This window comes from Trachurus trachurus (genome assembly GCF_905171665.1).
Source record: "Trachurus trachurus genome assembly, chromosome: 13".
In the NCBI taxonomy this organism is placed as follows: domain Eukaryota; kingdom Metazoa; phylum Chordata; class Actinopteri; order Carangiformes; family Carangidae; genus Trachurus; species Trachurus trachurus.
The window spans coordinates 32,200,960-32,228,719 of NC_139892.1; the positions used below are offsets into that span (position 1 = coordinate 32,200,960).

At 42.5% G+C, this 27,760-nt stretch overlaps 1 protein-coding gene across 3 annotated transcripts in view; it reads right to left on the reverse strand.

The window, feature by feature from the left end:
- Positions 1-27,760, reverse strand: part of stx1a (syntaxin 1A (brain)) — a 66,785-nt gene that overhangs the window by 31,832 nt on the left and 7,193 nt on the right. For 2 of the 3 annotated variants that reach the window (XM_083984755.1, XM_083984756.1), the window contains exons 2-3: positions 19,759-19,836; positions 7,455-7,554 (exon numbers count right to left, since the gene is read on the reverse strand). The exons of the other annotated variant lie outside the window; for it this stretch is intronic. In XM_083984755.1, coding sequence (XP_083840881.1) covers positions 7,455-7,554; positions 19,759-19,836 — 178 coding nt within the window. The remainder of the gene's footprint in view (positions 1-7,454; positions 7,555-19,758; positions 19,837-27,760) is intronic. 3 annotated transcript variants of the gene reach the window in all.

The window sequence follows — 27,760 nt, forward strand, 5'->3', positions numbered from 1 at the left end:
CTTAACAAAAATCAGGACACATACTATTCAATAGCAGTGGTCACCTTGATCTCTTGCTACTACCCCATCTAGAGACACTGGACACATTGGGCTTAATCATTTAAAAATAGATTTTTTTTTTTTTAAGTGAAGTGTGATGATTTTACATCATTTGCAGGTCCTGACAGTAATCTACTGTACTACTGCATCTGTGAAATGTGATAAATGCACCACACCCCTCAAGGTGCATTGTTTGGCGCTGAAGAAAATCAAAACGGGTAAATTGAAAGAAATCTGTGAGTGTGAACTTTGAAAGATGTGAGCTCAGACTGCTGTGGGGGGATGCTGGTTTTGCTGTGTTAACTTATTAGTGGTTATCTCCAAGAGGCTTCATCAGTTCATGTACACATCTGACCATAGGCTAGGACTGGTAGCCTGGTCAGATGTGTACATGAACTGATGAAGCCTCTTGGATGGGAGGTGAAACGTCTTCCTAGACAAATAACCAAGTCCAGTTGCATTTGATTTAAATTTCCTTGAGATGACTATGACCTGGACAAATGAGAATATTCACAGGCTTCTTAGTGGTTGGTTGTGACTTTGACAATGTAACCACAGGACCACAATATTTCACCACAGGATTAAATAACATAGTAATCACACAGACAGTTATTATGAACCTCATTATGACAGTCCGGAAAACCCATATCTTCAAGCCTGAGGTTAAGCTGAATTTTAATGTGTTCTGGATGGATATGTTCGCAATCAAGCCATGACTATGTTAACTCTCATTCATCAAGACTGTTTCACCATTTAGACTAAATCACTTTCTGGGCTGCACATGTGACCGTTGTATCTGATTAAGTCTCCTGCTAACAACCTGCTTCCTCTCCTTAACAGCCTCTGTTTCTCCTGCAACGTCTTCCAAGACACTGTAACAGGTTGACTCAGAGCCAACATCACAGTGGCAGTGGCACAGTTACTTTGAAACTTAAAGCAGAAGTAAGCGATATTTTTGTGTTAATATAAGTCTTAAATAGTTATATCTTCCGACAGCAATCACTTACATAGAGTGTTTGGACCGAAACACGGGTCTGTCAGTCACTCTGCTCTGCTCTGAGCCGAGGAGAAAACTTTCCTTGTATCCTACAAGTTTTATCCAATGAGGAGAGAGAACGGCATGAAGGGCTGTGTGTGCAGCCAAGGGATGCGCCTGAATGTGGTGACGTAGGGACGAGGATCAATAGATCCATGACGAGGGCGGGGGCTGCTAACTCCATCGGCTGACAAGAGGTTATGGTGCGTTCAGGGCAGCCCGTAACTCGTGTTTTTCCGACCTGTGAAGTCATACCAGTTCGATCTGGTACGAGTTCACGGGTCGGAAGTTACAAGTGGCCGTTATAGTGACTTTCACAGGTAAAACAGGTCGGAAAAACACGAGTTACGGGTTGCCTGGAACGCTACAAAGTCCTATGTCGTGACTTGAAGCTGTAACTTACGGTTTCAAAAGCCTGCCTGGAACGCAGCATTAGCCAAAACGACCGTATCGCTTACTTCTGCTTTAACCTTGCCTCCCAACACTTGACATTTAATCTGCATCAGTGCAATAACACTGCACAGCTCTCAGTGACCGCTGGATCAGGAGCCACACGACAGAGGGCGTTTAAACTGATTTATCCCTGAGTTATCTTACTTTGACCGCCACTGTGTATCTCTGTGTGTCCTTAGCCTTGGACATTGTATTAGCTTCCCTTAATGAGGGACATTACTATTCCACAGTATAAGGTTGTGGCTCTACTGCCTATAACACTACATCAGCTCAGACAGTATGAGGGGGATGTATAAGAGAAAAGTGAAGTTGAGAGAGAAAAGAGGAGAGAGACACAGAGAAAAAGATGGCCGAGGGAGAACAAAGGGAAAACAGAGAGCTGGGGGAACTTACACAACACTTTCAATTTTTGGTGAAGAGTGGAGGAGCTTTGGCAAACCGCACTCGGAGGGTGGGAGCGCACTCAGCCAAAAAACTGACACCAGAAATAGTAACACTCACAGGCTGCAATTAAAACAAGCATCTCCAGTGCTGTGAGTGGAGGACTTTTAAGAGTCAGGAAAGATGCTCTTTAGAGTCTGGAGGCTGAGATGTCAGAGGAAGCAAACACGAAGCGGTTGGAGAAACAGGCTAAAAAATTTTGTTAAATAAACTCTCGAGTGTCAGACTTAAGGGGCTGATTCTCTGCATCTAATTACTGTAACTAGACGTCCAAGCACATTTGTAGTCTGGTGGTAGTGAAGCAAAAATCCAACTATGAGTTTTGGACTCTATTCTGAATTCATTCTGAAGGTGAAGGGCAACAACAACACTCATCATTACCTCACGGCTTGGTATAAGTTAAAAACTGTTTGCGTAACTTGTGGACTAATTTCCTGGCGGACGGCAACAGCTGCAGTTTGACATTACAACTGATTTAAAACTCTGCATGTGCTCTGTAGTGCCACAAGATTCGGGCCGTTTGTGTCAAATGCTACTGTACAAATGGAAATGGTTTTAATGCACAAACAAGGAAAGTGCTTTAAGTGCACTGGGATCAAACGTTTATGATCCCAGGACAGAATCACTGCTCAGATTTCCTCCCAAAGACACACAGATGAGGCTAATTAAATTACCCATGTGAATGTAAGTGTGAATTGTTGTCTATGTATCTGATGCCATGCGTGAATACAGTAGCAGGAGTAAGAGGAAGCAAGGTGCAACTCAGCAAAAAAACACACTGATAAAAAAGTGTTAACAGACACTGACGCTGGTTTTAACACCTTACATGTGCACTTAACATGAAGGGGAGTCTTCATTCACCTGTCCTGTCAAATGCATTGAGATGTCCTGCAGGTATTTTCAATAAAAGGTTATCATCACAAATCACAATAGTGACACTTTCTGTCGTCCTCTGGGACTGACTGGATGTACTCAGTTACAAAATACTACAACACGGACTGAGCTACACTCTCCTCCGTTGGGAGCATGATGATGGGTATCTAACCTGCGACTAAAGAGAGGGGGAATGGTGGTTTGGAAGAGATAAGCTGCACCTACAGTAGTTATCAGACTGCAGCAGAGAACTAATGTGGGAATTGACTGTGCAGCACTGTGACCTGTCCTCATCTCTGGGAGCTATCTGATACAATGCATCAGTCACTGTGGGACTCACGATTCACGAAGATTCATTTTTTAATACCACACTACTACAATGTTGATTAAACAGTTTTGATACCTGCTCCTCCTCTCCAAAGGCAGCGATTCATCTGATCAACCTCACGGTCTCCTGGGAGACGCTGAGTGTAAAGGCCACTGAAGCTCGTGCAGAAGCAGCAATCATCACTGACTTTTGACCTTTTGTTATGGAATCTATCAAGAACTGTGGCATCGATCAAAATAATGAGAGGCAATGCTGCACAGGGCCAGCAAACACCACAAACGAAAACAAATAATGCAATTATTTAATGGAAAATGTGAATTCAATCTTGTTTCTAAATATAAAGTGCATTTGTGTCTTCCCTTCCTGTCTGCATTAGAAGAATGTGCTCATGAGGAAACAAGGGTTCAATATCCATTATGATCTGATAGCTATTACCTAATCTATCATCATTACTGAAGCTACTACTGTACACCGCCGCTGAGCATGCCCACACAAACACACACAGACGATGTATATTGCAAATCCCTGGGGGAAATGTGCTATGCTTCATTTAGGAAGGGGCGGGGAGTGAACTGTGATATGGGATAATGTATAATGGAGGGGCCAAGGTTATATTACACGGGGGGTGCATGTGTGTGAACATGTGTGTGCGTGTTAAAATGGGTGCAGCGAGTGGGCTAGCATTAACCCAGTGGAGATCAACATGAATCGCCTCAGTCAGCGAACACAAAAGCTCCCACAGCAGAGGGGGAGGAAGAGGAGGAGGAGGAGGAGGAGAAAAGGGGGTCAGGTGAAGCTGGCCAAGTGGGTGGTGGCTGGAGAGATGTGATGTGGTTATGAAACCGATCAACTGTGGCAGACGGTAGGTTTACCAGATATACGTGTGTGTAGCTGTTATCAGTGTCAGCAGAAGCAAAAGCAAAAAAAAAAAGGAAAAAAAAGACAGAACACACAGGATATGAGGAAGAGGAGGAGGAATAAAAGTGATTGCACCGTGCCTTTATGTGAGCAGCACCTTCAATGTCATTGTGCAATTACTGTAGTTTTGATGACACACCGAGCCACAGAAATGTCACTGTTACAGCAGCAGTCAGAGAGGGAGAGACTTTGTAACACACTGCTTAGTTGTTATCAGCTTTCACACACCCACAACTCTATTTTCTACAAATTACATTCATATATAACAAATTTCCATCAGCCGAGATGGTATATCACCTAGATTATTCAGTGGCAATGTTTTTTTTTTCTTTACCAAATTAAAAATGTGAAGACTGGGTGTAAGACATAAATTAATCTGACTCCAGAGACGGGCTTTCATGTCAAGTCAGTGTTGACTATTTGTAATTTATGAAATTCAATTTGGAGCAGTTCATTTCCTCATTCAAACCGCACTGAACCTGTATTCCTGGGGTATTTTTAGCCTCAGTGGCGCTAAAGCTCTGGGGATGTTGGTCCAACACAATGGTCCAGATTGAAATAACACAACTAACCTACTTCTGCAAGTTGACATTTTCAGCTTTCAGTGAAATATCCTGACAGCCAATACACCCCTTACCATGAAATTAGGTACAGAGTGCAGGTGGTCAAAGGATGAAGCATTCACTTTCGTGCCACCAGAACTTTTCACTTTCTTGTGAAAAGACGGATTGGAACAGTTGGCACAGATAATTATGGTTCCCAGACAAATTATTTTGTTGACCTCATAATTCTTGTTCAAACAACTAAAGGATGCATTTGCCACTCAATTCTTTACAATTATGCACCTTCCTCACAGGATACGTTGTAATAATTAACACTCTAACTTGAGCTGACGCCATCTAATCAAAATTTCAATTTGTCCAACGCTTATGACCAAATACCAGCCAAACCAATGGAGGAAACTAAGAATTATAGCAAAGGTCAGAGGATCACTAAAGTTATTACAATTCCTCCTGAAGTGAACATGAACGTGTCACCAAAATCTCACTGTAATCCATGTTGGGACATTTCATTCTGGCTCAAAGACACAGACTGACCGATCTCTCCAGCTTGTGTTTACATGTTGCACTGAAGCAAGAGCATGTTTTCCCCCCAGACCCGTCATCTTCAACACACCCGATGACCTCAGTCTTCCCTCAAGGTTACCGTTTACCCGTCTGCCTCCCTGATCTATTCATCTGTCACACCAGAACCTTCTCCTCCCTCCTCACTCACACCTACTGTAAGTTCCTCTTCACGCTCCGGTGTGTTTTCCCTGTGAGCCTCCTAACTGCGTTCCTGCCCGTCTGCTCGTCAACCCATCTACCTGTGAGCCTGTGCTTTCCCCGTGAAAACTACTTCACTCAATGTGCCTGTGTGTGAGTCTACATTTGGGTCCACCTCCACCCTGCCTGTGCTGATAACAGAAAACCACAACACTTCCTAATCTTCACCCCAGTGCTGCGAGTTTACATAAAAAAACACTAATCATGCATTATTTGCCAGGAGCAGATATTGTAAGGAAAAGTAATTAGAAACACCGACAGTGAAGTTTTGCAGACACATTCAATGAAAATATGTTAGTGAGGTTTCTTTTTTTTTTTTTTTTTTTTTATTAATTCTCCCTCACAATTGAAACTGCAGCCCTGGATTTTTTGTGTTGCGATGTTGATATGAATGCAATCTGGACAGCATTATGTTTCCAAACAAAGTGTAAAACTCAATGCAGTTTAGTTGTATATGATTTTGAATCATAGGAGAGACACAGACACACATTCACATACACACACACACACACACACACACACACCATATAAAACATTGTTGGGGAGATAGAGCAGTTTCCTGGATGAGGCCATTCAGACGATTTCGAGTTCCTGGCAGACGGCGAAGAACACACTGATCTCCAAGGAATAAATGACCCTGACATCTAGATCAACTGATGGAGTATGTGCATTTACCAGGCAGACGCATGCAGACACACACACACACACACACACACACACACACACTGAGTATTGATTTCAGTCTCAAAGGAGATAGCTTGTGGAAGAATTTGTATCTTAAATGCAGCACCTTGCCTCATAGCTGCTCCACTCTGTGTGTCACCTGCACACCTCAGCTAGTTAGAGCGCTGCTGTGATCCTGCCTGCGTGCTGCTGCAAGCAGATCGATGCCTGTTCAGGGAGGTGCGAGGTAGGGAATCAGGGAGAGGAAAAGGGATGGTGGGGTCTTACTAGTAACATCCCCCTTGTGATCGGAGGGGTCTTGATCCCTGACATGAATAAGAGAGGTAGAAGTGTGAGAGAATATACAGTAGATGGGGAAAAAAGGAAGACTGGGTGAAGGAAGAGAGAAAAAAAATGAGAGATATGGCCGACAATGCTAGCAGCAGGTGGAGAGGTAAAAACGGGCATAAAAGTAATGGAGAGGAAGCAGAAAAGTGGAGAAAAAGGGACAAACAAGGATGTAAGTGTTCATGGTGAGAGTGTAAAAGCTCAAAATGACAGAAAGAACCGATTGGTTGAGGACACGGCTCTCATCTCGTGACTTTTATAACAGCCTGGATTTTTTTGCTTTTCTGTCAAACTGCATCCATAGTCATTCTTATCCTTTTGTTGAGTGGAATCTGCCACTACAGTATTATCAGGCTTTTTTTTTGCTGTTGCATATGTAATTACATATAAATAACTGATTTTTGGCTTTATTCTCTTTATTTTCTTAATAAGTCATTTCAGAAGAAAACATTGATGTTATCATTAGGGAGGTTACGGTGGTCTGTATGTCACAATTTAATCCAGAATAGGAAAGATGTAACAAATGAGAGAAAATACATTTAACAGATATAGCATTATATATAGCAGAATAAATCAAAGCCATAAATTACATGAATTTTGGGTTTTACATGAAGAAGCACAGATTCTAGTCTCAAGTAATCTTGTACTGGAGATAAACAAAATTCTTTGCTTGGATATTCCCTCATCTGGTGTGTTGTTGATGCCAGTGGAGAGCACTGGCTTAGATGTAACTAACGGTCGGATTTCAGAGTCCAACTTCAAAAAGTGTGCGACTAATTTGCAATGAATTCTGGGCAAGTCAATATTTTTTGCAAACTGAAAATCGTGGCTGAACGGTTTTTGCTGTGCTCACTCCAACAGAAAATCTTACCTTCTGTGAGACATCTACAGTTTTAAAGGAATTTTTCTGGGAGAAAAAATAAGCAATAGATAAATCATCCGGAAGCACAGTGCAGATCTGCAAAGGTCAGGCTGTGTTTCACCCCGAGAGAATTAAGCAAGAAGAAACAGAAAAGACAGACATCCTTACTCTCATCGGGGTTAGGTGAGGCGAGGATGGCGCTGTGCTTCCTCTTCACCTCTTCCACTTTCTCTGCCAGAGATTCGATAAAACACCGGATTTCTTCCACCTGTTATGTGTGTGAGAGAAAGAGAGAGAAAGCAAAAGGTGGTTTGAATGTGCTCAGTATGAGGCAGGATTAGCCTGAATGATTTCAATACAAGCTGATCTTAAGATGTTATTATCATGTTAGAAGAATGAAGAGGCCGAGTGAAGCAGGTTTATGTGAAAGTGATCAGAGATGAACATTTTAAGTCATGTATCTGCAGCATCATAAACACTAAAGGAATCTTATATGCATGTGTGTGATGTAGTAGTAGTAGTAAGTAGTAGTAAACCTTTATTTAACCAGGCAAGAATTGCTAAGAATACATTCTTATTAAGGCAATGGCCTGGTAGGAGGTGAAAGACCTCCTAAGGGGCAAGGGAGAGGGGGAGTGATATGTGATATGTGATGCGTGAACTCAATCCAGCTCAAAAAGCCACCTGCAAAAAGGTCATTTTAGTTAACAACAGCAGGCAGGACAGACTATCAGTCTATGTGCAGTGACAATGACAGTTTCCAGTCTTTATGCCGAGTCAAGTTAAAGGGATAGTTCAACATTTTGGCAAATTGGCCCATTGCCATAATCCCTATAGCCATAGCAGTAGGTTCGTTACCTTTAATTGTTGGTATAAGCTGTTTTTAGAACGGTGGAGCGGAGCAGCAGGCTGCTCAGAGCTACGCTACGGAGGCTCATGGGATTTCTTGGTTTCCCTCATCACACTCATCAAATACAAAATCCAAAAACTCCAAAACGCTTTCGTGGACAAGTTGTGACCTGCACATTCACCACACTATGAGATAATAACGGAACGTTATGAAACGGAGCCGTTTTCGAGGTAAATACAGGGTAAATACAGAGTCTGCTTGCTGAAAAACTGTCCCTGAACGCAACGCGCATCAGCGGTTTTGCATGAATTTACCTCTAAAAAAACTCTGTCTCGTAACATTCCGTTATTATCTCATAGCGCAAAGAAATTCCTTTAGCCTCCATAGCATAGCCCTGAGCAGCCTGCTGCTCCACTCCACCGTTCTAAAAATAGCTTGCACCGACAATTAAAGGTAACGAACCTACTGCTATGACTATAGGGATTATGGCAATGGGCCAATTTGCCAAAATGTTGAACTATCCCTTTAAGCGGTTGCAGACCGGAGCTTCTCCACAAAAAAGAAAATAAATGTATTTCTAAAAAAGAAAAAAAGCTGAACTATTCCTTTAACCACATGATTAACCACATTAAAGGAATCTGACCCTGGAAAGGCACACTGTACTTCACAGCATCATCCGCCCCAAAGATCCAGGGGAGACAATCTGCCCATGCAGTCCCCTCCTTCCTCATCCTCACTGCCTCCTCAGCAGCTGTACGGCCCCTTGCTCAGGTAACAGCTGGCCAAGCAGCTGGCCACATCTGCCAATGACTTCATCAATCCCTACTTTCATCTACTCTTGATCACTCTCTCCTCCTCTACACCTGCTCCGATACCGGCCAGTCTGTCCTCCATTGGTTCCTCCCTCTCGTACTGTACATCCGTGGTCATTCCCTCCAAGTGCGTTTGACGTTTCCACTGACTCCTCTGTCAGTTCTCACAGCTCTGCCCTCTCTCTCTTCCTCCAACCACAGATTCATGAGCTTTCCTCCTCTCAGCTTGGGTCATTATTCTCTCATTATCCCTTTAATTAGCTACTGATTGGATCTGTTTTTTAATAACAACTTAATTGTCTGTGGGAGGCCACTGGGAAGCGACCAGGCACTACGGGGTGCACAGCCAGATGAGCCCAGAGTTAAACAAATGTGAGACAGACAGGTGGTGAAGATCACGATGTTAAAAAGTAAATGAGTCAGCCACAAAGACAGGGAGGAGGAGGAGGAGGAGGAGAAGAGTATCGTGAGTGAGCAGGAGATGAAACCACATGAAGCTACCTCGGTTTAGAGACCATGGGCCCTAGTTTGCTGGCGCAGCGCAGGTGGCGCAAGGTAGCGCAGCCGGTCTAATGCAAGTTTCGACCAGCGCAGCCGAGCGCAAAGTCAGATTGGAAGATTGGCAGATCGCGCTGCGCTGAGATAGGCGTGGCCGCGCAGCAGGGGGAGGCGTCACAGATTCAGCTTGGTGCAGTGGAAGTTTCGTCCGAAAATGTCCCGCCGAGGTTGCGCTGAAAGCTCGCCACCTCCAACCAGGTCTACTCTCAGCGCAGGGCGGAGCGCAGCAGGTGCAGTGCAAGTTTGGCTGACTGACCTGCAGTGCACACACGTCACCAAGACCTCACAGGCAGATCTCCACAGTTCCAGACACATTTCAATGCAATAAATATCCACAATAACCACTATTTAATGCAACTAATGGAATCAACACGTGAATTTATATCTATATAGATTGTCCCGTCACATCTGACGTCAGATCAAAGCAGAGATCAAAGGCTGTGGCACGCATAATGGAAACTCCACCTGAATTAACACAGCAGGGACGAACTGGCACTGAAAAGCAGCTGTGGATGTCCCAAAAGCAGGACTGAGGGTGGATGACTGCATGTCGCTGCCGTGTTGAGATACCACTCTGCCCTTGTGATGATCGCTTTATTTATTTATTTATTTACTTATTAATTTATTAACGCCAGCGACCGCATCAGGCAGCCGTAATGAAAAACAAAACACAAATCTTCATCTCTCTTAGTCCACCACCACTGCCTCGGTATCAGATAGTCAGTATATAGCCTACTACAGTATACTCTCTATCACAGAAAAAAAGAGAAAAAAAGAGACGGACAGAGAGAGAGAGAGAGAGAGAGAGAGAGAGGGAGAGAGAGAGCGTCCTTTACGCGGATTTCATCCGTTACGCATGGTGTTTGTTTATCTTTGTCTCATCATCTTGCACAGGGTTTGAATAAATGTGAGTTTCTTTATTAGTTTATTAGTTGTTGTTTCTTATACTATTGGGCAGGGGTTCTCAGTGTATCAGATCAAACCTGATTAAGGATATTTGTATTATTATTAGTAAACTCATTGTTGGTCACTCTGAGCTCGGACCTCCGGGGAAACAGCTGTTTCCTCCGGGGAGAGGTTCGGCCTCTGGCGTCGCTGTTTCCTCCGTCCATGTCAAAGTATAAAATGACAAACTTGCAGCGCGCATCACCCGCCGCGCAGTTAAAGGTGAGGAGAGGAGCTCCTTTGATTGGTGAAGATCTGACTCGGCTGTGTCAAACCCACTCCACGCCTTTCTCTCCTCCTCCTGTCTCCCTTCCGCCCTCTCTCCTCCCTCTTTGCCGTTTGCGCCGGTGGGAGGGACGAGGGGAGGGATTGCGCTGGCGTAAGTCTGACTGCGCGGCCCACGAATCTTGCGAAATGGACCTGGGCCCCACCCCGTTGGCGTGGCGAAGCTGCGCTGACGTTAGACTTCACCTGGTCGACGAAACTAGGGCCCCATGTGTTGTGAGTCACGGTGAGTCTCTCAGCTCTCATAAAACATCAGGCAAATTTTATTGGCGTGGGAGAAAAACCAATATCAGACACTTCTGAGAAGCTCTTACACATTGAAAAATCAAATGAACACTCACACTTACAATCTTGAACTTGACATGCTCATAGATGTTTGTCATTTTTCTCTGGATCATGTGTCCTATCAAACATGCACGTCAACAAACTGGTGATTCTGTCACTGGCGAAAAAAACAACAATTGTTTTCCAGTTTGAAGTCATAACTTTTCTGGCAGGGAGGATGACTAGAGGCCTGAGGCAACAGTGAGCCAGTCTTGCTCTTGCTCACTTCATTCTTGCATCATCAGGTGGAAGATTTTAGGGGCATTGCTACACAATGTTAGAAAAGTATAACAAATGTAATGCTGCATATGCATGTTAGTGTGACAAATGCATAATAATTTTATTGACTTAATGAATTACTCTTTTTTTTATTTGCCTGAGGATTGCTGTCTGTAAAGTAGCTTTTTTTTAAAAGTGCTATTTCATTTACACTTCTTTATTACAATTAGTGCTGTCAAGAGATTACAAATGTGAGATTAATTAATTATGATCTGTAATTAAAGCAGAAGTAAGCAGAAGTTTTGTGTTAAAGCAGAAGTAAGCTATCCGGTCGTTTTGGCTAATGCTGCGTTCCAGGCAGGCTTTTGAAACCGTAAATTACAGCTTCAAGTCACGACTTATGACTTTGTAGCGTTCCAGGCAACACACTCGTGTTTTTCTGACCTGTTTTACCTGTGAAAGTCACTATAACGGCCACTCGTAACTTCCGACCCGTGAACTCGTACCAGATCAAACTGGTACGACTTCACAGGTCGGAAAAACACGAGTTACGGGCTGCCTTGAACGCTATTAAACTATTTAAGACTTATATTAACACAAAAATATAACTTACTTCTGCTTTAATATAAGTCTTAAATAGTTAGCCTATATCTTCGACGGCAATCACTTACATAGAGTGTTTGGTCTGAAACACGGGTCTGTCAGTCACTCTGCTCTGCTGTAAGCCGAGGAGAAAACTTTCCTTGTATCCTACAGTTTTTATCCAATGAGGAGAGAGAACGGCATAAAGGGGCGGTCCTCTCTGTGTGTGCAGCCAAGGAACGCCGTGAATGTGGTGATGTAGGGACGAGGACCAATAGATCCATGACGAGGGCGGGGACTGCTAACTCAATCGGCTGACAAGAAGTTAGCCAAAACGACCGGATCGCTTACTTCTGCTTTAATTGATATAATTAATCTCTTTTTTTAATCTCACCTAAAAATTGCTGAGAAAAGCCCTCAACTTGAGGTATTTTCATTTAAATTCATTACATTATTGTGGCTGATGAAAAGATTGATATATGACAACAACAAAAAAAGTAAAAGTAAAAATAAAACATCAGGTCCATATAAAGTGCTGTAAATTAACACATCAAAAAACAGTAAGAACACTTAATTTAGGCCTGGGACGATAACAAATTTTGCTGGACGATATATTGTCCCACAAATTATTGACGATAAGCGATATTATTGACACATTTTTTTGAGAACAAATTAATTACCACTAATATAATAATATTTCATAATAATGCAAGTAGACCCTTTTAAATGCGATAAACTTTTATTTCTCATGAGTATTTTTTTTAACCATTGTAATTGGAATGACAAGAACTTATAAAGCTACTATCCTAAATAAATAAAATAAACAAAAAATAATAAACAGTGCAGTGCAGCTCTTCTGTCCAATAACGTTACACACCTGAAGCTCCACTTTTCATTCAAACAAACTAATGTGACTTCCACAGATGTAAGATTTCATCAATGAGACTAGCATTTATCTCCTATAAAGTATTAAACCAGCCGGCGGTAAACCTCTAAAAACCTGCTGATAAGTTTTCTTAGTCGTTTTCTCCCCCAATGACGGAGGTTGACCGGCCCGTGAGCTGCTGCAGACGGCTGCAGACTGTGGGAAGCCCCGCTCCTCCTGCTCGCTGCTACCACATTAGCTCCAAAACGTCGGAGGAAAACTCCTCACAGGCGATATGTGGATAAACTGACCACAGACTGGGGGCCTAAACTGTGACTTTCTGGCATGAAAAAATATTAAATCTTTAAAAAGTGACGTGTTAACAGCGCTGCAGCGAGAATTACAGTAAAATAGCTTTTAGCTGCTTAGCTTTACAGCTAGCGCTGCCGGTTGCTGCCAAATGCATTCTGGGAAACAAAGATCCTGGATGACTGAAAAGAGGGTTCACTCCTTTCATTCTGCAAAACAAATGGCGCAGGTGCTGAGACCGATGCACAGAGTGAAGCCTCTTGTCATCCAGCCTGGTTGGAGGGAGAGACCAGGAAAACTTATGTGCGCATGCACATGGCGATTTATCGAGGCCGGGAAAACTATCGAGTTCATTTTCATTTATCGTGCGATTAATTGATTTATTGATTATCGTCCCAGGCCTAACTTAATTGTGTGTTTTTCAACTTCCACAATTAATCTCTCGTCGTCCATGGTACCGAGTGCCCGAGACCCTGACGTAGGCTAATGTTGATGTGGAGTTGTGATTATCTATATCAATTGTGTATTGTGTTTTATTTTGAATGGGGGCGGATACGTTGATTCTGTGTCGGATTTCCTGTCTGGTGCAATCGCGATTTAGTGACGGCTCTGTCAAAAATCGAAATGCTGCGGATTGATAAGTGTCAAACCGTGGTGCCTGGTGGAAATGCTCTCATTGATAAGAGTGGCGGCGGTGGAAAGTAGAGATTAAAGGGATAGTTCACCCAAAATTCAAATTTAACTCATTATCTACTCACCCTCATGTCGACTAAGGGCTGGGAGAAGTTTCAGAGTCCTCCGTGCCTTCTCGGAGTTACGGGGGGGTCCGCGCAGCAGTATTTGTCCATATAATGGTTGTGAATGGTGCTCACTTTTCTTTGTCCAAAAAGACCAAAAAACATCCAAATACCTCCATACTGCTCGTCTGTAATGTCCCTCTTGTATTGAAGCCCCGACATGAGAAATTGTTCCGCCGGTGAGATTTGCACTGACACAGGAAGAGCAGTGAACTGAGACACTGGGAGCTTCCACTACAAACAAGCTTGAAATATAGACTTATTTAATTTTTTTCAGAACAATTTCTCATGTCGGGGCTTCAATACAAGAGGGACATTACAGACGAGCAGCATGGAGGTATTTGGATGTTTTTTGGTCTTTTTGGACAAAGAAAAGTGAGCACCATTCACAACCATTATATGGACAAATACTGCTGCGCTGACCCCCCCGTAACTCCGAGAAGGCACGGAGGACTCTGCAAATTCTCCCAGCCCTTAGTCGAACTGAGGGTGAGTAGATAATGAGTGAAATTTGAATTTTGGGTGAACTATCCCTTTAAAAATCAGATTAACACGATTTCAGTCAGACAACTCTGAAATGAGAACAAATAATTTATTAAGTATAAGCGTTGCAAGCTGAAGCACAGCATAGGTATCCTTGAGCATGGCTGCAGCAGGTTTGGCATCAGGCTCTGTCTCAGTTATTCGTTCCCTGAATGATCTGGTTTGCCAGACATTACAGGGAATGAAGCAGACCCCCCGCAGGGGATCATAGAGACAGAGTCCACAGGTGGATGCTGGGGAGGAGGTGGGTTTGCCAAACCTCATGGGCGGCCGCAGCAGCAGCGAGATGTATGCAGAAGCAGCAGAGCAAAAAATAGCAGCGGCAGCAGCAGCAGCATAGCCAGGGACGAGCAGGTAAACTGGGGGGTTTAAGTAGCCCGCCCTGTTTGGAGGAGGAGGGCATGTGACTGATCAGCTGATCAGAATGGCCGCAGCTTGAGTTGTCTGCCTGAACTAGCTCCGCAGGCTTCGCATCATTAAAAAACATAATGCGCTAAACATGACTGTAATTAATGAATCGCAATTCACACGATAATTTGACACCCCTAATTACAATCATCATTAGCCTAGTTTACCACAAACTCTATGGCACAAGGCTTTGAATAGACCAAAAATCATAATTTTGAATTTCTAAATCTAAATCCAATTTTCTGAAATCCAATTTAGTTCAAGATATGATGGATACAATTTAATAAGATTTGTCTCATGATTGTCCCCGTATGTATCACTCAGTCCAAGAGACACAGATTTCAGTCTTGCGTTACTGAAACATCCACCAGCTTGTACAGCTCATCACCACGTAAGACTGAACAACCTCAACGAAGCATGACATTATGCAGACACACACACAAGTTTCTACTAAAGCTGTGAAGTCAACAGACGACATATGGAACAGATTCATTCCTACACTCCGAGTGTGGAGGTAAACAGCCCACGTCAAATGTCGTAACTGCTGTTAAACAGCATAGCAGAAGGCAAAGACTTCATCATAGCTGCCATCTGTAGCGCTTCATGTCACTGCTGATACAACAGGTACAAAGACTTCATCATCACTCACCGCCACTATGCGGATTCTGTCTAAATAAGACTACACAACAGAATGTAGCAATACAAAACGTGTGCTTACCTTTAAAACCGCCCACAAACATCCGCAGAACCCTCTGCCTCCTTGTTCCTATATTATTACTTGACTCATATGCTCTTTCGTAGTGGCCTTTTGTTTTCTTTTTTCCTGCTTTCCTCCTTATTTGCACGCAAAACTCACTGGTTGCGTCATTGTGTAACCTGATGATTGATGTCTGTCAATTGCTTTTTCCCTCCTCTTTTCTTTTTTTTTCTCAGATTAAAAAGCATCCAAAACAGGTGATGTATGAGTGACTTCAAACAGAAATAAAACACAGACAGCGCACAAATAAAACTGTGGTGGTGGTGGAGCTGGTTGAATGCCTACAGTATATGTGAAATAGGATTAGACATCACAAGTCGGCCGGTTTCCACTGAGCTGTTGAATGAGTCGCTGATGGTGAAGCATGAATGAAGCAGCTGATGCCAATCAGCTAATACAAGCACAACTTCGGTGCTCTGCTGCCTACACTAATGCAGTGATAATCATCCAGGGAGCACAGAGGCAGACGGAGCCCTGATAAGCTGGTCAGTCTTTATTCAAACCTTCAGCAGGGGTTACAAGCTCTGGGTCATGACTGAAAGAACAAAGCTGTGGACTGGCCTGTTAATGAGGGTTCAGGCAGTGCTCATAGACACCTGATTTAGTTGTAGTCAAAGTCCTCTGATGAAAATTAGTATTTCTTTTCGATTTTTGTTGGTTTGAACCGGAGACATTTTAGTTTATGTCAAAGTTTAATCTCAGTTTTGCCTGGATTTCTTGATTTGAAGCTCCAGCTACAACTTCTTTTTATACCATTGTTACAGGAGTCTCTCTAGCAGAAGGTGAGGTTCAGTGTTTCTGCTATGAAATAATACGCAGAGTGACAGAATAGACAGACTTATTTCCAGACTTGGAGAGAGTTTGAAGAGAACTGCTCATTAACGTTGCTCCTGTTTGCGTTACCACAGTTACCTGTGTTCTCCACTACAGAGCAGCAGGTATTTCAGCTTCACTCGCCTGTTCACCACAGAACTGCTCACAGTCTGGGTTTGATTTGAGAATAATAGTAGTGAGAATCCTTCAGCAACCATCTAGAGGACGATTTAAATGGATTCTGAATAACGTCACATCCATCGTACCTAATAATGTTACCTTATCCTACCTGCTTCCTGCATGTTTTCATTGTGTGGCCCAGCTGTTCTTGTCTCATTTTTAGTGGAGTGTGGATGAATTTAGCTCATAAATCTGTTTCTCCCAAGAACCATTAACATCACTTAACATTAGACGATGGTTCATATCATTAAAGGAAGCGCAATAGGTCAAGTGGCTAAATCCATCTCTGAATATACATTATTTAAAGGGATAGTTCAACATTTTGGCAAATTGGTCCATTGCCATTATCCCTATAGTCATAGCAGTAGGTTTGTTACCTTTAATTGTCAGTGCAAGTTATTTTTAGAACGGCGGAGCTTCATGGGATTTCTTGGTTTCCCTCATCAAACTCATCAAATACACAATCCAACAACTCCAAAACGCTCTCGTGGACAAGTTGTGACCTGCACATTCACCACGCTATGAGATAATAACAGAACGTTACGAGACGGAGTTGTTTTCAAGGTAAATGCAGAAACTGCTTGCCGAAAAACTGAGCCGACGGGAACGCCTACGAGCGGTTTTGCATGAATTTGCCTCGAAAACAACTCCGTCTTGTAACGTTCTGTTATTATCTCATAGCGTGGTGAATGTGCAGGTCACAACTTGTCCACCAGAGCATTTTGGAGTTGTTGAATTGTGTATTTGATAAGTTTGATGAGCCTCCGTAGCGTAGCTCTGAGCAGCTCGCGGCTCTGCTCCGCCGTTCTAAAAATAGCTTGCACCGACACTTAAAGGTAACGAACCTACTGCTATGACTAATAGGGATTATGGCAGTGCATGGCCAATTTGCCAAAATGTTGAATCCCTTTAAGACATTTGGGGAAACTGTTTTACTAATCATATAGAGCCTACATTGTCTGATTATGCAGATACCTGCAGGTTGTTTGTAAGATTTAGAGGAAAATGAGTTAGTTCAGTTATTTGTCCATACGTCTGTCTTTCGCATCATGATTCTTTATGAAAAATACAATATATTTCATCATAGCTCCCATTATTAAATGGTACTTTTTAAAGTCTTATTTTCATCACAGAAAATAAGTCTTCGATTAATACAATGTAACACTGGGTTCAGGAAAATCTCAGGATCAAACTCAATTCACATCACGTAATAGGAACCAGTTCAGATTTTTTGGTCACCTAGTTCGGCTGCTTTCTGGTCTGAGTCTTACAACCAACTGAGAGGCAGATCAAACACACATGGGAGGGATGGTGGGGCCTGGAGGAGCCTTTTTACATGGGGACACTGAGGCCACTATCATTGACTGGTTTCCACAACAACCTCTATGAGAATAACTATCTTGAAAATGTGTTGATCACTGGACAAGGCGAAAACATTTCCGTACGTGGTATATACTGTATTAGATCACTTGACAGTTCGGTCAGGACACGCATTCTACATTACAAAATGTAGACAGGCATTAGTTTCACAGTGTGTCTCTGCTCTGGAGCATATCTGCACAAGTGTGACACAGAGTTGTCTCTACGCTCACAGACACCACGGGAAGAGTGTGAGATACACAACAGTGAAATTTACATGAAGTCACGCTGAATGGAGACATCTAAATGCTAATGCAGGAGGAGGTGGAGGTAGCTTAACTGCTGAGAGGCAAGCGGTGGTTGAAAACGCCACTGAGCGCTATGAATGAGCACCGCGTCTATTTAGTGCTGCCCTGTTGCTTGAATTAGCGGTTGTGGACATACAGTATATATATGATTTAAGATGTATGCAGGGTTCCTACACATTTGAAATTTCCAAATTCCATACTTTTTCCAGACTTCCCGGTAAAAAAATTCAAGTTATTTGTAATATTTGAGTAAATAGATGTGCATAATATAAAAAAAAGCATGCAATTTATCGTTTGTTTTCATTAAAACACCAAATAATTTCCTGGAGATTGTAGCTAGGTACAATAGCGCATACAAAATAATTAACCCAAATAACTTCAGATGAGACCAAACCCAGATAAATATTAAGATTATTATTATTTCCATACAATAGTTTCCATTTTCCATACTTTTCCAGACCTGGAAATGTACTGTATAAAATCAAATCCCATAGTTTTCCATACTTTCCATACTTGCGTAGGAACCCTGTGTATGGAGCATGTGAATATGAAATGACTTCTATGCCTGCCTGAACAACCATCACCAGATCCCAATATTATATTCAGTATTTCAATAGCCTGTAGGTTATTTACATGTAACGGCTGCTTCCTGCTGCTGGTGTTTTCTGTCTGTATTTTCCATATGTTGACGTATGATCGACGTTGAGTCTTTCTCCCTTGAGCTATACAAGGTTTTTGTCACAGACGATTTAGCCCCTTTGATTGATGTATATGGATGTTTGTTTGTTTCACTGGTTCATTAAATATAAATGATATAGCGTGACAGTGGATGGGACATAATACATGATGATGAATATGGATTATATAGAAGATGTAACATGTCTCCCTCAGCCCTTTTCTTATTTGAGCTGCACTTTACCTTTAACCTATTCACTGAGGGAGATGTATGCAGCAGGCCCATTAAGAAGGCATTACAGAGGACACTTTACTCATGGAGAAAGATGTCACAGAGTGAAGTCAGCCTGGCCCTGTATGAGTGGTGATTCACAGCAGGTCCCCATCTCTCTGGAGAGGAGATGGCAACTGCCCCCCCCCCCCCGACCCATATCTCCCTCTAAGAGCCATGACGATATTCAGTTTGTGCTCCCAACACAAGTGCACATGTACAGGGAAATACACTTCCGAATGCATGGGCGGGTGCAGTGCATCTGTAACACACACACAAGACGAGAGACTGGGGGGAAACAAGTGAAATAACTGATGTGGACAAGGAGAATAAATGTCAATAAAGTCGTTTTGAGATGAAATAAAAATACATAATGATCTACGCCACACCAGCAACAACATCAATAGCTATAAATCATAGCAATGCTCCCCAGGGAAGAGAAATGGCATGAGATTGATTGCAGTTCTCTGAAAAAACCAACAGGATTAGACTCAGCATTGTGAGAGGAATGATACCCAGGCAGACTGTGGTGGGGCAAATGACCTGGACTATGAACCTGCTAATGTGAGATTTGGGAATAGTACTGTAGTGACGACTGTGAGGTAAACAAACCTGTTCAAAGAATTCGTCCATGAAGCCTTTATCCATCCCCACGGCGACTTCATCCTCCTCTTCTGCCGTCTCCTTCCCCTGAACAAACACACATACGATAAGAAACATGAACATCCACAGAAAATATATATTTACACAATAACACATAATGACTAGACCCTACCAAACATGTGAGGCTTTTTTTTTTTTTTTTTTTTGCATAGTTCAAGGTTAAAGGAAACAGTTTAATGCTCTACCCACCTCTCCACCCATCAACTGATTAGAAACAAGGAGCACTTAACGACACTTGTAATTAAACCCACAGGTCGAGTGATTAGCAATTTATTATTGAATTAGGACCTAGAGGCGGTGAAAACCTTGACTTTTACCACACACACACACACACACACACACACACACACACACACACACACACACACACACACACACACACACACACACAGATTACATAAACACACATAGGCAAGGCAAGGCAAGGCATCTTTATTTATATAGCGCATTTCATACCAAGGCAACTCAATGTGCTTTACATAAAGACAAAACATTTAAAAAAAAAGAAGCATAAGACAGAATAAAAACAAACAAAACACTAAAAACAGAGTTAAATGCAAGAGCAAATACAAGTAAAATAAAAGAAACATTAAAAAAGAAGCATAAGACAGAATAAAAACAAACACTAAAAACAGAGTTAAAAGCAAGAGCAAATACAAGTAAAATAAAAGAAACATTAAAAAAGAAGCATAAGACAGAATAAAAACAAACACTAAAAACAGAGTTAAAAGCAAGAGCAAATACAAGTAAAAGAAAAGAAAATAGATAAAGTTTTAAGTTCTCAGCTATAAGCACGTGAAAAGAGAAATGTTTTTAACCTGGATTTAAAAGTGCTTACAGTTTACACATACACCAGCATGTGGAGAGAGAGGCATGTTAACGTCTCAAAAGGGAGTAGTTCAACGTTATTTATTTGGTCACAAAAACGGCTTAATAGGCCTTTAAATGGTGTTTTTATAGGAGGGGGAAGCTGCCAGCATCCAAGAATAAAACTGCACAGTTGAGATGGTTCATCCTATGAAGTTAAAATGTCTCAAAGTTTTCAGTTTCTAGGCAATGATTCATTCTGAAATATGTGCTCATTTCTAATCACATATTAGCCATTACTCCACATTAGCAGCGATCTCATGTGGCTTCATCTCATTCATTCATCCACTGTCAAACTAATTCAATTCCCCATTAGCAACCCATGAGCTCTATTTGCTTATCAGCACTGTGGAGATGGAGTGTAGTTTTCATCTTCTTCTGCCTGAAATATTTCCTTCAATAACCTTAACCAACCATAAGGACTTTCACAGCTATTTGTAGCCCTAATATGATTTCATACAGGCCTACTGCATTTCCACCTCCTAACAACAAGTAGCTCGACCCTACATGGAGGGGAGGTCCATAATACTGCCCTTTGCTGCAGATTTCCTTCAGAAAGTTGTGAAGACAATATCCTGAGCCTTTCCACATTTAAAATAACTCTTACAACAATTAGGTCCAATTAATATTTAAAAACCCACCAAGAGTCCTATCAAGATTTTTCATGACATCCATATGAGTGTGCAGTCGGCCAGAGACACTTATGTGCACACAGTGAATGCACTATGGCACCAGGATGCAGGAAGCAGGAGAATCTTCTCCATCATATGATTTGCTGCTGCTTATTTTACATTAACTGTTGGTCATGAAGGCTCCAGACAAGTGAGAGGTCGATCAGCTGGTAAGTGATATCTACGTCTGTGCTGGTGAAATTACTGCACATTAGCAGAGGGCACTGCTTGTACATCTATGTTATACTGAGACTCCACACACACACAGACACAGACAGAGCAACATAGTAAGGAGTACTGAATGGTAATTCCCTTTGTTCAGACAATATGATGAACAGAAATAATAAAATTAATAATGGCTGTATTTGATTTAACTTCACTTTCAGGCTCCTGGTATTGTGCGTGCTGGCTCGGTGTCTTTACTGAGAAAAGAGCAGCACTGTCTTTAATGTTATTAGTAACACCTGAGCTTTTCCTACTACAAGTGTAAAAGTGCAACTGAACATAGAGCAAAAAAGACATAACACAACCCCAAATCACCTTATTCCAAAAAGGCACCCAGTTTTAAAGCATTCAAACATGAATATGCGCAATAATGTTTTGGCCAATACCATTCCCATTTTAAAAGCTTTTTCTTTGAGAGGAATCAGATCAATTGTCCTCTGACGCAAAATGTATTTTGGAGCTTGTGAATAACAGCAAACTGCATTAATTTGTGTCGGGTGTTTACAAAAACAGTTGGTTACGAGCTAATGCATGCGTGTTCATGTTTTCTCCAACACAGGGTCACTCTGTGGTGTGTTAGCATGTGATGTGCCGACACAGAGGGGGAGGACAGACTTCAGAGAGCTGGCGAGGCACCTGGCACAAGTCTATGTGAGAGGAATACAGAGCCGCTGTTATCACGCTAATATTATGTGAACCCACTCAAACTACTGTATATTTAATCTGATCTCTATAGAAAGTATTTTTTATTTATTATTACTAAAATTTGACTGTCCAAAAACAATGAAGTGTTTAATGTGCTCATATGACAGACACAATACCCAAGATAATGGATGTCATTTTCTTGTGTGCAATTTTAGACCAAAACTTCTATCAGTAAATAAAAGTTTGTTGTGGGTGTGGCAGTGAGGTGCATTTAAGGAAATGCAGACTATTACAAGCTGAGAGAAAAGAGGCAGCAGCAGCAGCAGCAGGAGGCAGTGGAGGAGCATAGAGGATGGAGACAAACAGGGAATCAGAATAAGCCCACAGAGCACTCATAGTGTGTTCAGTCTCTATATAGAGATGCTGTATCTCCTGCAGAGAGAGGAGGGCTTGGTCTGGTCTTACTTTGAGTGGTCGGTGGTTCACCCCAAACCTTCAATTCCCGTCCAGATCTGAAGCTCCTGCTGAGCCACTGAGCTGCTGAGAGAGGCCTTTGCTGCACTCAGCCTGCAGTGTTGGACTTAGCTGTGCACACACAGCATCTGCTCTGAGCCAGACACACAAACATGCACAGCACACATATAGTATACTACAGCGGACACACACAGGGAGAATAAGGCCTATACAAGCTGGTCCACATTACCCCATGCACTCTGCCTCTGGGGCCAGCACTCGGGTGAAACACCCCAGCAGGAGTAGTGGCCTGATTATGCTGTTTATTAGATTAGAGAGTTGTTCTGGGCACTACGCCAGCAGGGAGTCGCTCCATAAAGACAAAAGGCAGTGCCTGCACAACCAGTGTAAACAGGAGGAGGAGGAAATATAGTCCAAGAGTGAGCAAGACACAAACCAGACATCAAGTGATGTGATGTCCACACGGGAACAAGGAGGAGGAAAACCAGGGAGACACAACAGTCACTGTTAAACTGTAATAAGATGTGCACTCACAGAGCACAGCGTGTGTGATGATGTTTATACAGTCAGGTTAAATGTAGAGGAGGATACTCACACAAGTCTTATGCATACATGCTTTCATGTGAGAATACAGGAGGGAAGAGAGACGGTTCAAGTAGAGATGGAAAACCCATGTGGGCAGTGCTTTATTGTCCTTTTGTATTTCCATATTAAAGCAGACTTGTTTCCCACATCTCTGTATTACAGTCAATTTAAGCAGCTTCCTGCAGTCCCATTAGAAATGACTCATAAAAATCTGTGTCAGCTGCACTGAGGAATACTGAGAGCATAACCAGATTTATTATCATAACATATCCTTGTAACATTCATTATGGATGCATGCTCGCTTTTATACACACACATTTTAACATCGGATTATCTAGCTATGTTTTCCTAATGTAGACAAATGCAAAGATACAAACAATTGTTTTTTTTACTCCAATTGCAAAAACTTGCTGCTCACTGCTGAGGAGATAGTCACCAAGTGATGTTTCAGATTCAGAGTTAGAGGTTGAGTAGCTACGCACACATGCATGCACCATTCTTTAGCCCCTAACCTTTGCTATGCAGAGTTCATATTTCCAGTAATTACTATTATTACCAGTTTTCTACATGTAAATGGTGTGCGTGTCAACAATGTAATTTATATACACAGACACTCTCATTTCTACTTCTGAAGGCGCTGATAGATCCAACCTAATAACACAGGGTAAAGTGTGATAGTGCTACACCTTCCCATCTCTTTGATCCCAAACCATCCAGTGACTGAGGCAGCTAAACCTAATTTTAAGGCCCAGTTCACCAAAATGACAAAGCAACTTTATCTCACCATGATTCAGTTAAACTTTGAACAATATGAGAAAAATATCCTTTGTAATTTGGGTGAACCAATCCATTAAAATGAGAATAACGTTAGTGGCATTGTGGTATTACTGTATGTCGGTTATAGTCTCTCTAAGCAAATATCTTTCCTATTGTACGTTGAAATACCACTATAGTCTATAGGAATAAAGGACAAAACTATTCAGAAAACCAAGACAGAACAGCTCATTTTTTTAATGGTTACATTTACATATACCCAAAGTGCGTACAGTAACCATTATTCATTCATACTACATTCATACCGGTGGGGTAAGCTACGTCTGTAGCCAAAGCTGCCCTGGGGCAGACTGACGAGGCAAGGTGGGTAGGTGTCTTGCCCAAGGACACTATGGCAGAGACTGGGAGAGAGCGGGATTCAAACCACCAGCCCTCTACCTCCTGAGCCACTGCCGCCCCAAAGTCCTTACTCTTACTATTGTGATGCATAATTTGCAGGCCTGCAATATCCAATGCGAAAAAAAACTACCCCACTTTCACCCTGGATTTACTTGAAAATATAATTTTGCACGAAGTTTGGGCTACATCGTCTGATAGATGAGTGATTACACTAATTTTAAGACCCAGTGGGATCAAATTCAATTTTCTTTTCTGAACACCTTTAAGACTCAAACAGGTCTACCCAAAAATAGATACACATGACATACATACACACAACCCCACTTATAACAGCCACGGACATGCCTTCACCTGCTCCCTGAGGACCTTCACCACCTACACAACGAGACATCTACATTACTACACGGGAAACAGCTGGCAGCTAAATCTGGAAAATTAATTTTCACTGACATTTTAAGCATGAACACAGTCTTCTTAGGAATATTGGTTCTGCAGGGGTTCAACTGAATATACAGTATAGATCACCAGAATAATAATATTTCTGTAACCACAGGGTGATTATGTAACTGTCAAGACGTAATCTTCTGACGTATTGTCGTAGTCGGAGAAAGACGGCAAAAGCAACACAGCAAAAGCACAAACCAACACACAGACTGCGCTGACTGATTGCTCCGCTGGTCAGCTGACTGAATGACTGCAGCATAGGGCTATCGAGACAGGATAATTACACTACCAGGGAACAGTGTGGGTGACGAGAGGACACAGGAAGTGATAGATTGAGCCTCAAGACAAACCACCCAAATGTAAATCTCATTCACTTCCGTCACATTATTCTACTCTCTCTTCGTCGCTGACAACGCCGGGAACAGTCCTCAAAGAAAATCAACAAGTCTCAATCTCTGCTTCAAGGCCTTAGTGTGAATTTTAGCCTTTGGTTTTCAACTGGTGAACTAACTGCTAATTCCCTTTTACTGTGGGTCTCTTCACTGCAGGCAATTAAACACAGATTTAATTGCTCCTCTTTACGGGACCAACATGAACGGCCTCTTGGCACTTTTGGCTCCATCAGCACATCTGTTATAGCTATGATCTACGCTTCTTCCCTTGTTGTATTCTACCAGTTATTTTACCGGTGGCATTTTCTATGTGGGATTTTTTATTTGGTTTTGTGCAAATACACATATGTCCTAGTTCCAGCGGGAGACAAGATCTGGTCAAGGTGAACAAGATGGTTTTATCAGCCCAACCCGAGGAGAGCAGGGTTCAGCAGATTCACAAAGAGGGATGTGGGTGGGAGCGGAGATGAAGCACTGCCACCACAGCTGCTCCGAGTCAACGTGTGTGCATGTGCAACAATTCTTCCTTTGCATAACAATCCGCCTCAGTGTCCTCCCCCTTTAATCATCTTCCTTTTTCTCTCTGGTTTTCTCTGTCTGTCATTCACGCGCCTCCTCTCTGCTTCCTCCAGACTTCAGTTTCACTACAGCATCTTCAGGCCCACACAACATGGACTCAGTTACCTTTGTCTCTCTCTCTCTCTCCATCTCACTTTGCTTCCTTAACATTCATTCATCCGAGCAACTTGACACTTGTTTGATGTTTTAACAGGAAAGCCCCGGGACCTGATGAAGTACTTGGGAAAGGTCTGTGCAGTCCAGCTCTCAGGGGTCCTTACCAAGATCTTCAACCAGTCCCTGTCACAAGCCATCGCCCCCTCCTGTTTGAAATCAGCTACCATCACCATACCATTCCCATGAAATCATCTGTCAACAGCCCCAATGACTATAGACCGATTGCACTGATGTCCATAGTCATGAAATGCTTTGAGAGACTCGACGCCGACCACATCAAAGCCTCCCTCCCCCCCTCCTTTGATCCCCATCAGTTTGCGTACAGGGCAAACAGATCAACTGAGGACGCCATTACCACAGCTTTACACACTGCTCTGTCCCATCTCGAGCTCCCAGGTAATTATGTCAGAGTGCTTTCTGGATTCTGGATCAGTGACTTCCTCACAAACTGTGAAAATGGGGCCCTTTTGCTCCTCCACCCACACCCTCAGCCCCCTCCTCTACGTACAGGAAGGAGATCCAGAGGCTGACGGGATGGTGCACAGACAACAACCTGTCTCATAACGCTGAAAAAACCAAGGAGGTGGTTATTGATTTCAGAAGACACAGAGCAGAGCCGGCCCCCGCTTTGCATCAACGGGGTCAGGGTGGAGAGGGTCTCCACCTTCAAATGCCTGGGAGTGCAGATCACAGAGGACCTCACCTGGACAGCCAACACCACAGCCTTTTAGTGAAGGAGGCCCAGCAGCGAATGCACTTTCTGACACTGTTGAGGAGGAACAGCCTCAACCAACAGCTGCTCGTCACCTTCTACCGCTCCACCATCGACAGTGTGCTGACACAGAGTGCATCTCCCTGTGGTATTGTGGCTGCTCAGCTGCAAACAAAAAAACCCTGCAGAGGGTGATAAATATGGCAGGGAAAACCATCGACCGCACTCTGCCCACCCTGAATGACATTGCCACCTCCCGCAGCCTCTGGCAGGAGATCAGAAACCTCAAATCACGCACAAGCAGACATAAAAACAGTTTTTACCCCTGGGCCATCAGACTCATTAACCACAGCAACCATTCAAAATAACCTTGCACTATTACTGCACTTAAACACGACACTTTTTTTAACGTCAACGTGCAATATATATATATTTTTATAGGCTTCTATATTGATTTTTCAGATTCAGATTTTTTTTTCTTTTTTTTTAAAATGGGAACAGTACATATTGATGGACATTGACATGTAAATATGTGGGATTGTAGCCAAATGGCTAATTTCCATCCCCAGTCCCATTTTACTAACTGTATGACTGTACGTTTTTACTATAGTAACTTCTTTCCTGTGTGTGAATGCATGTGTGTGTCTTTGATGATGTCCTCTTAGCCCTGGAATAGACGTGGCACAGCAGATCTCGTTGCATGTTGTTGGCTATTTGATTTGATTTGATTTAGTGTTTTAACATTGTTGTCTCCTGAGGAGAAAAAAAAATCATGCATATATGTATTTTTAATCAAACGTGAATGATAGGCTTGATCCTCAGTCTCTTTCTCCTTAGTTCAACTTATCCCTCTTTCCTCTCTCATTCTTTCATCTCTCTCTGATCTCTGCCGCACTTAACATCTTTCTGACCTTTTATAGGGTAATCATCGAAGTAATGCCATTTAAACACAACTAAATACAAATTTACAAACTGCCAGACTATGAAAGGTTAAATAACGACTTAGAATGTGATAATAAAACGTCTTT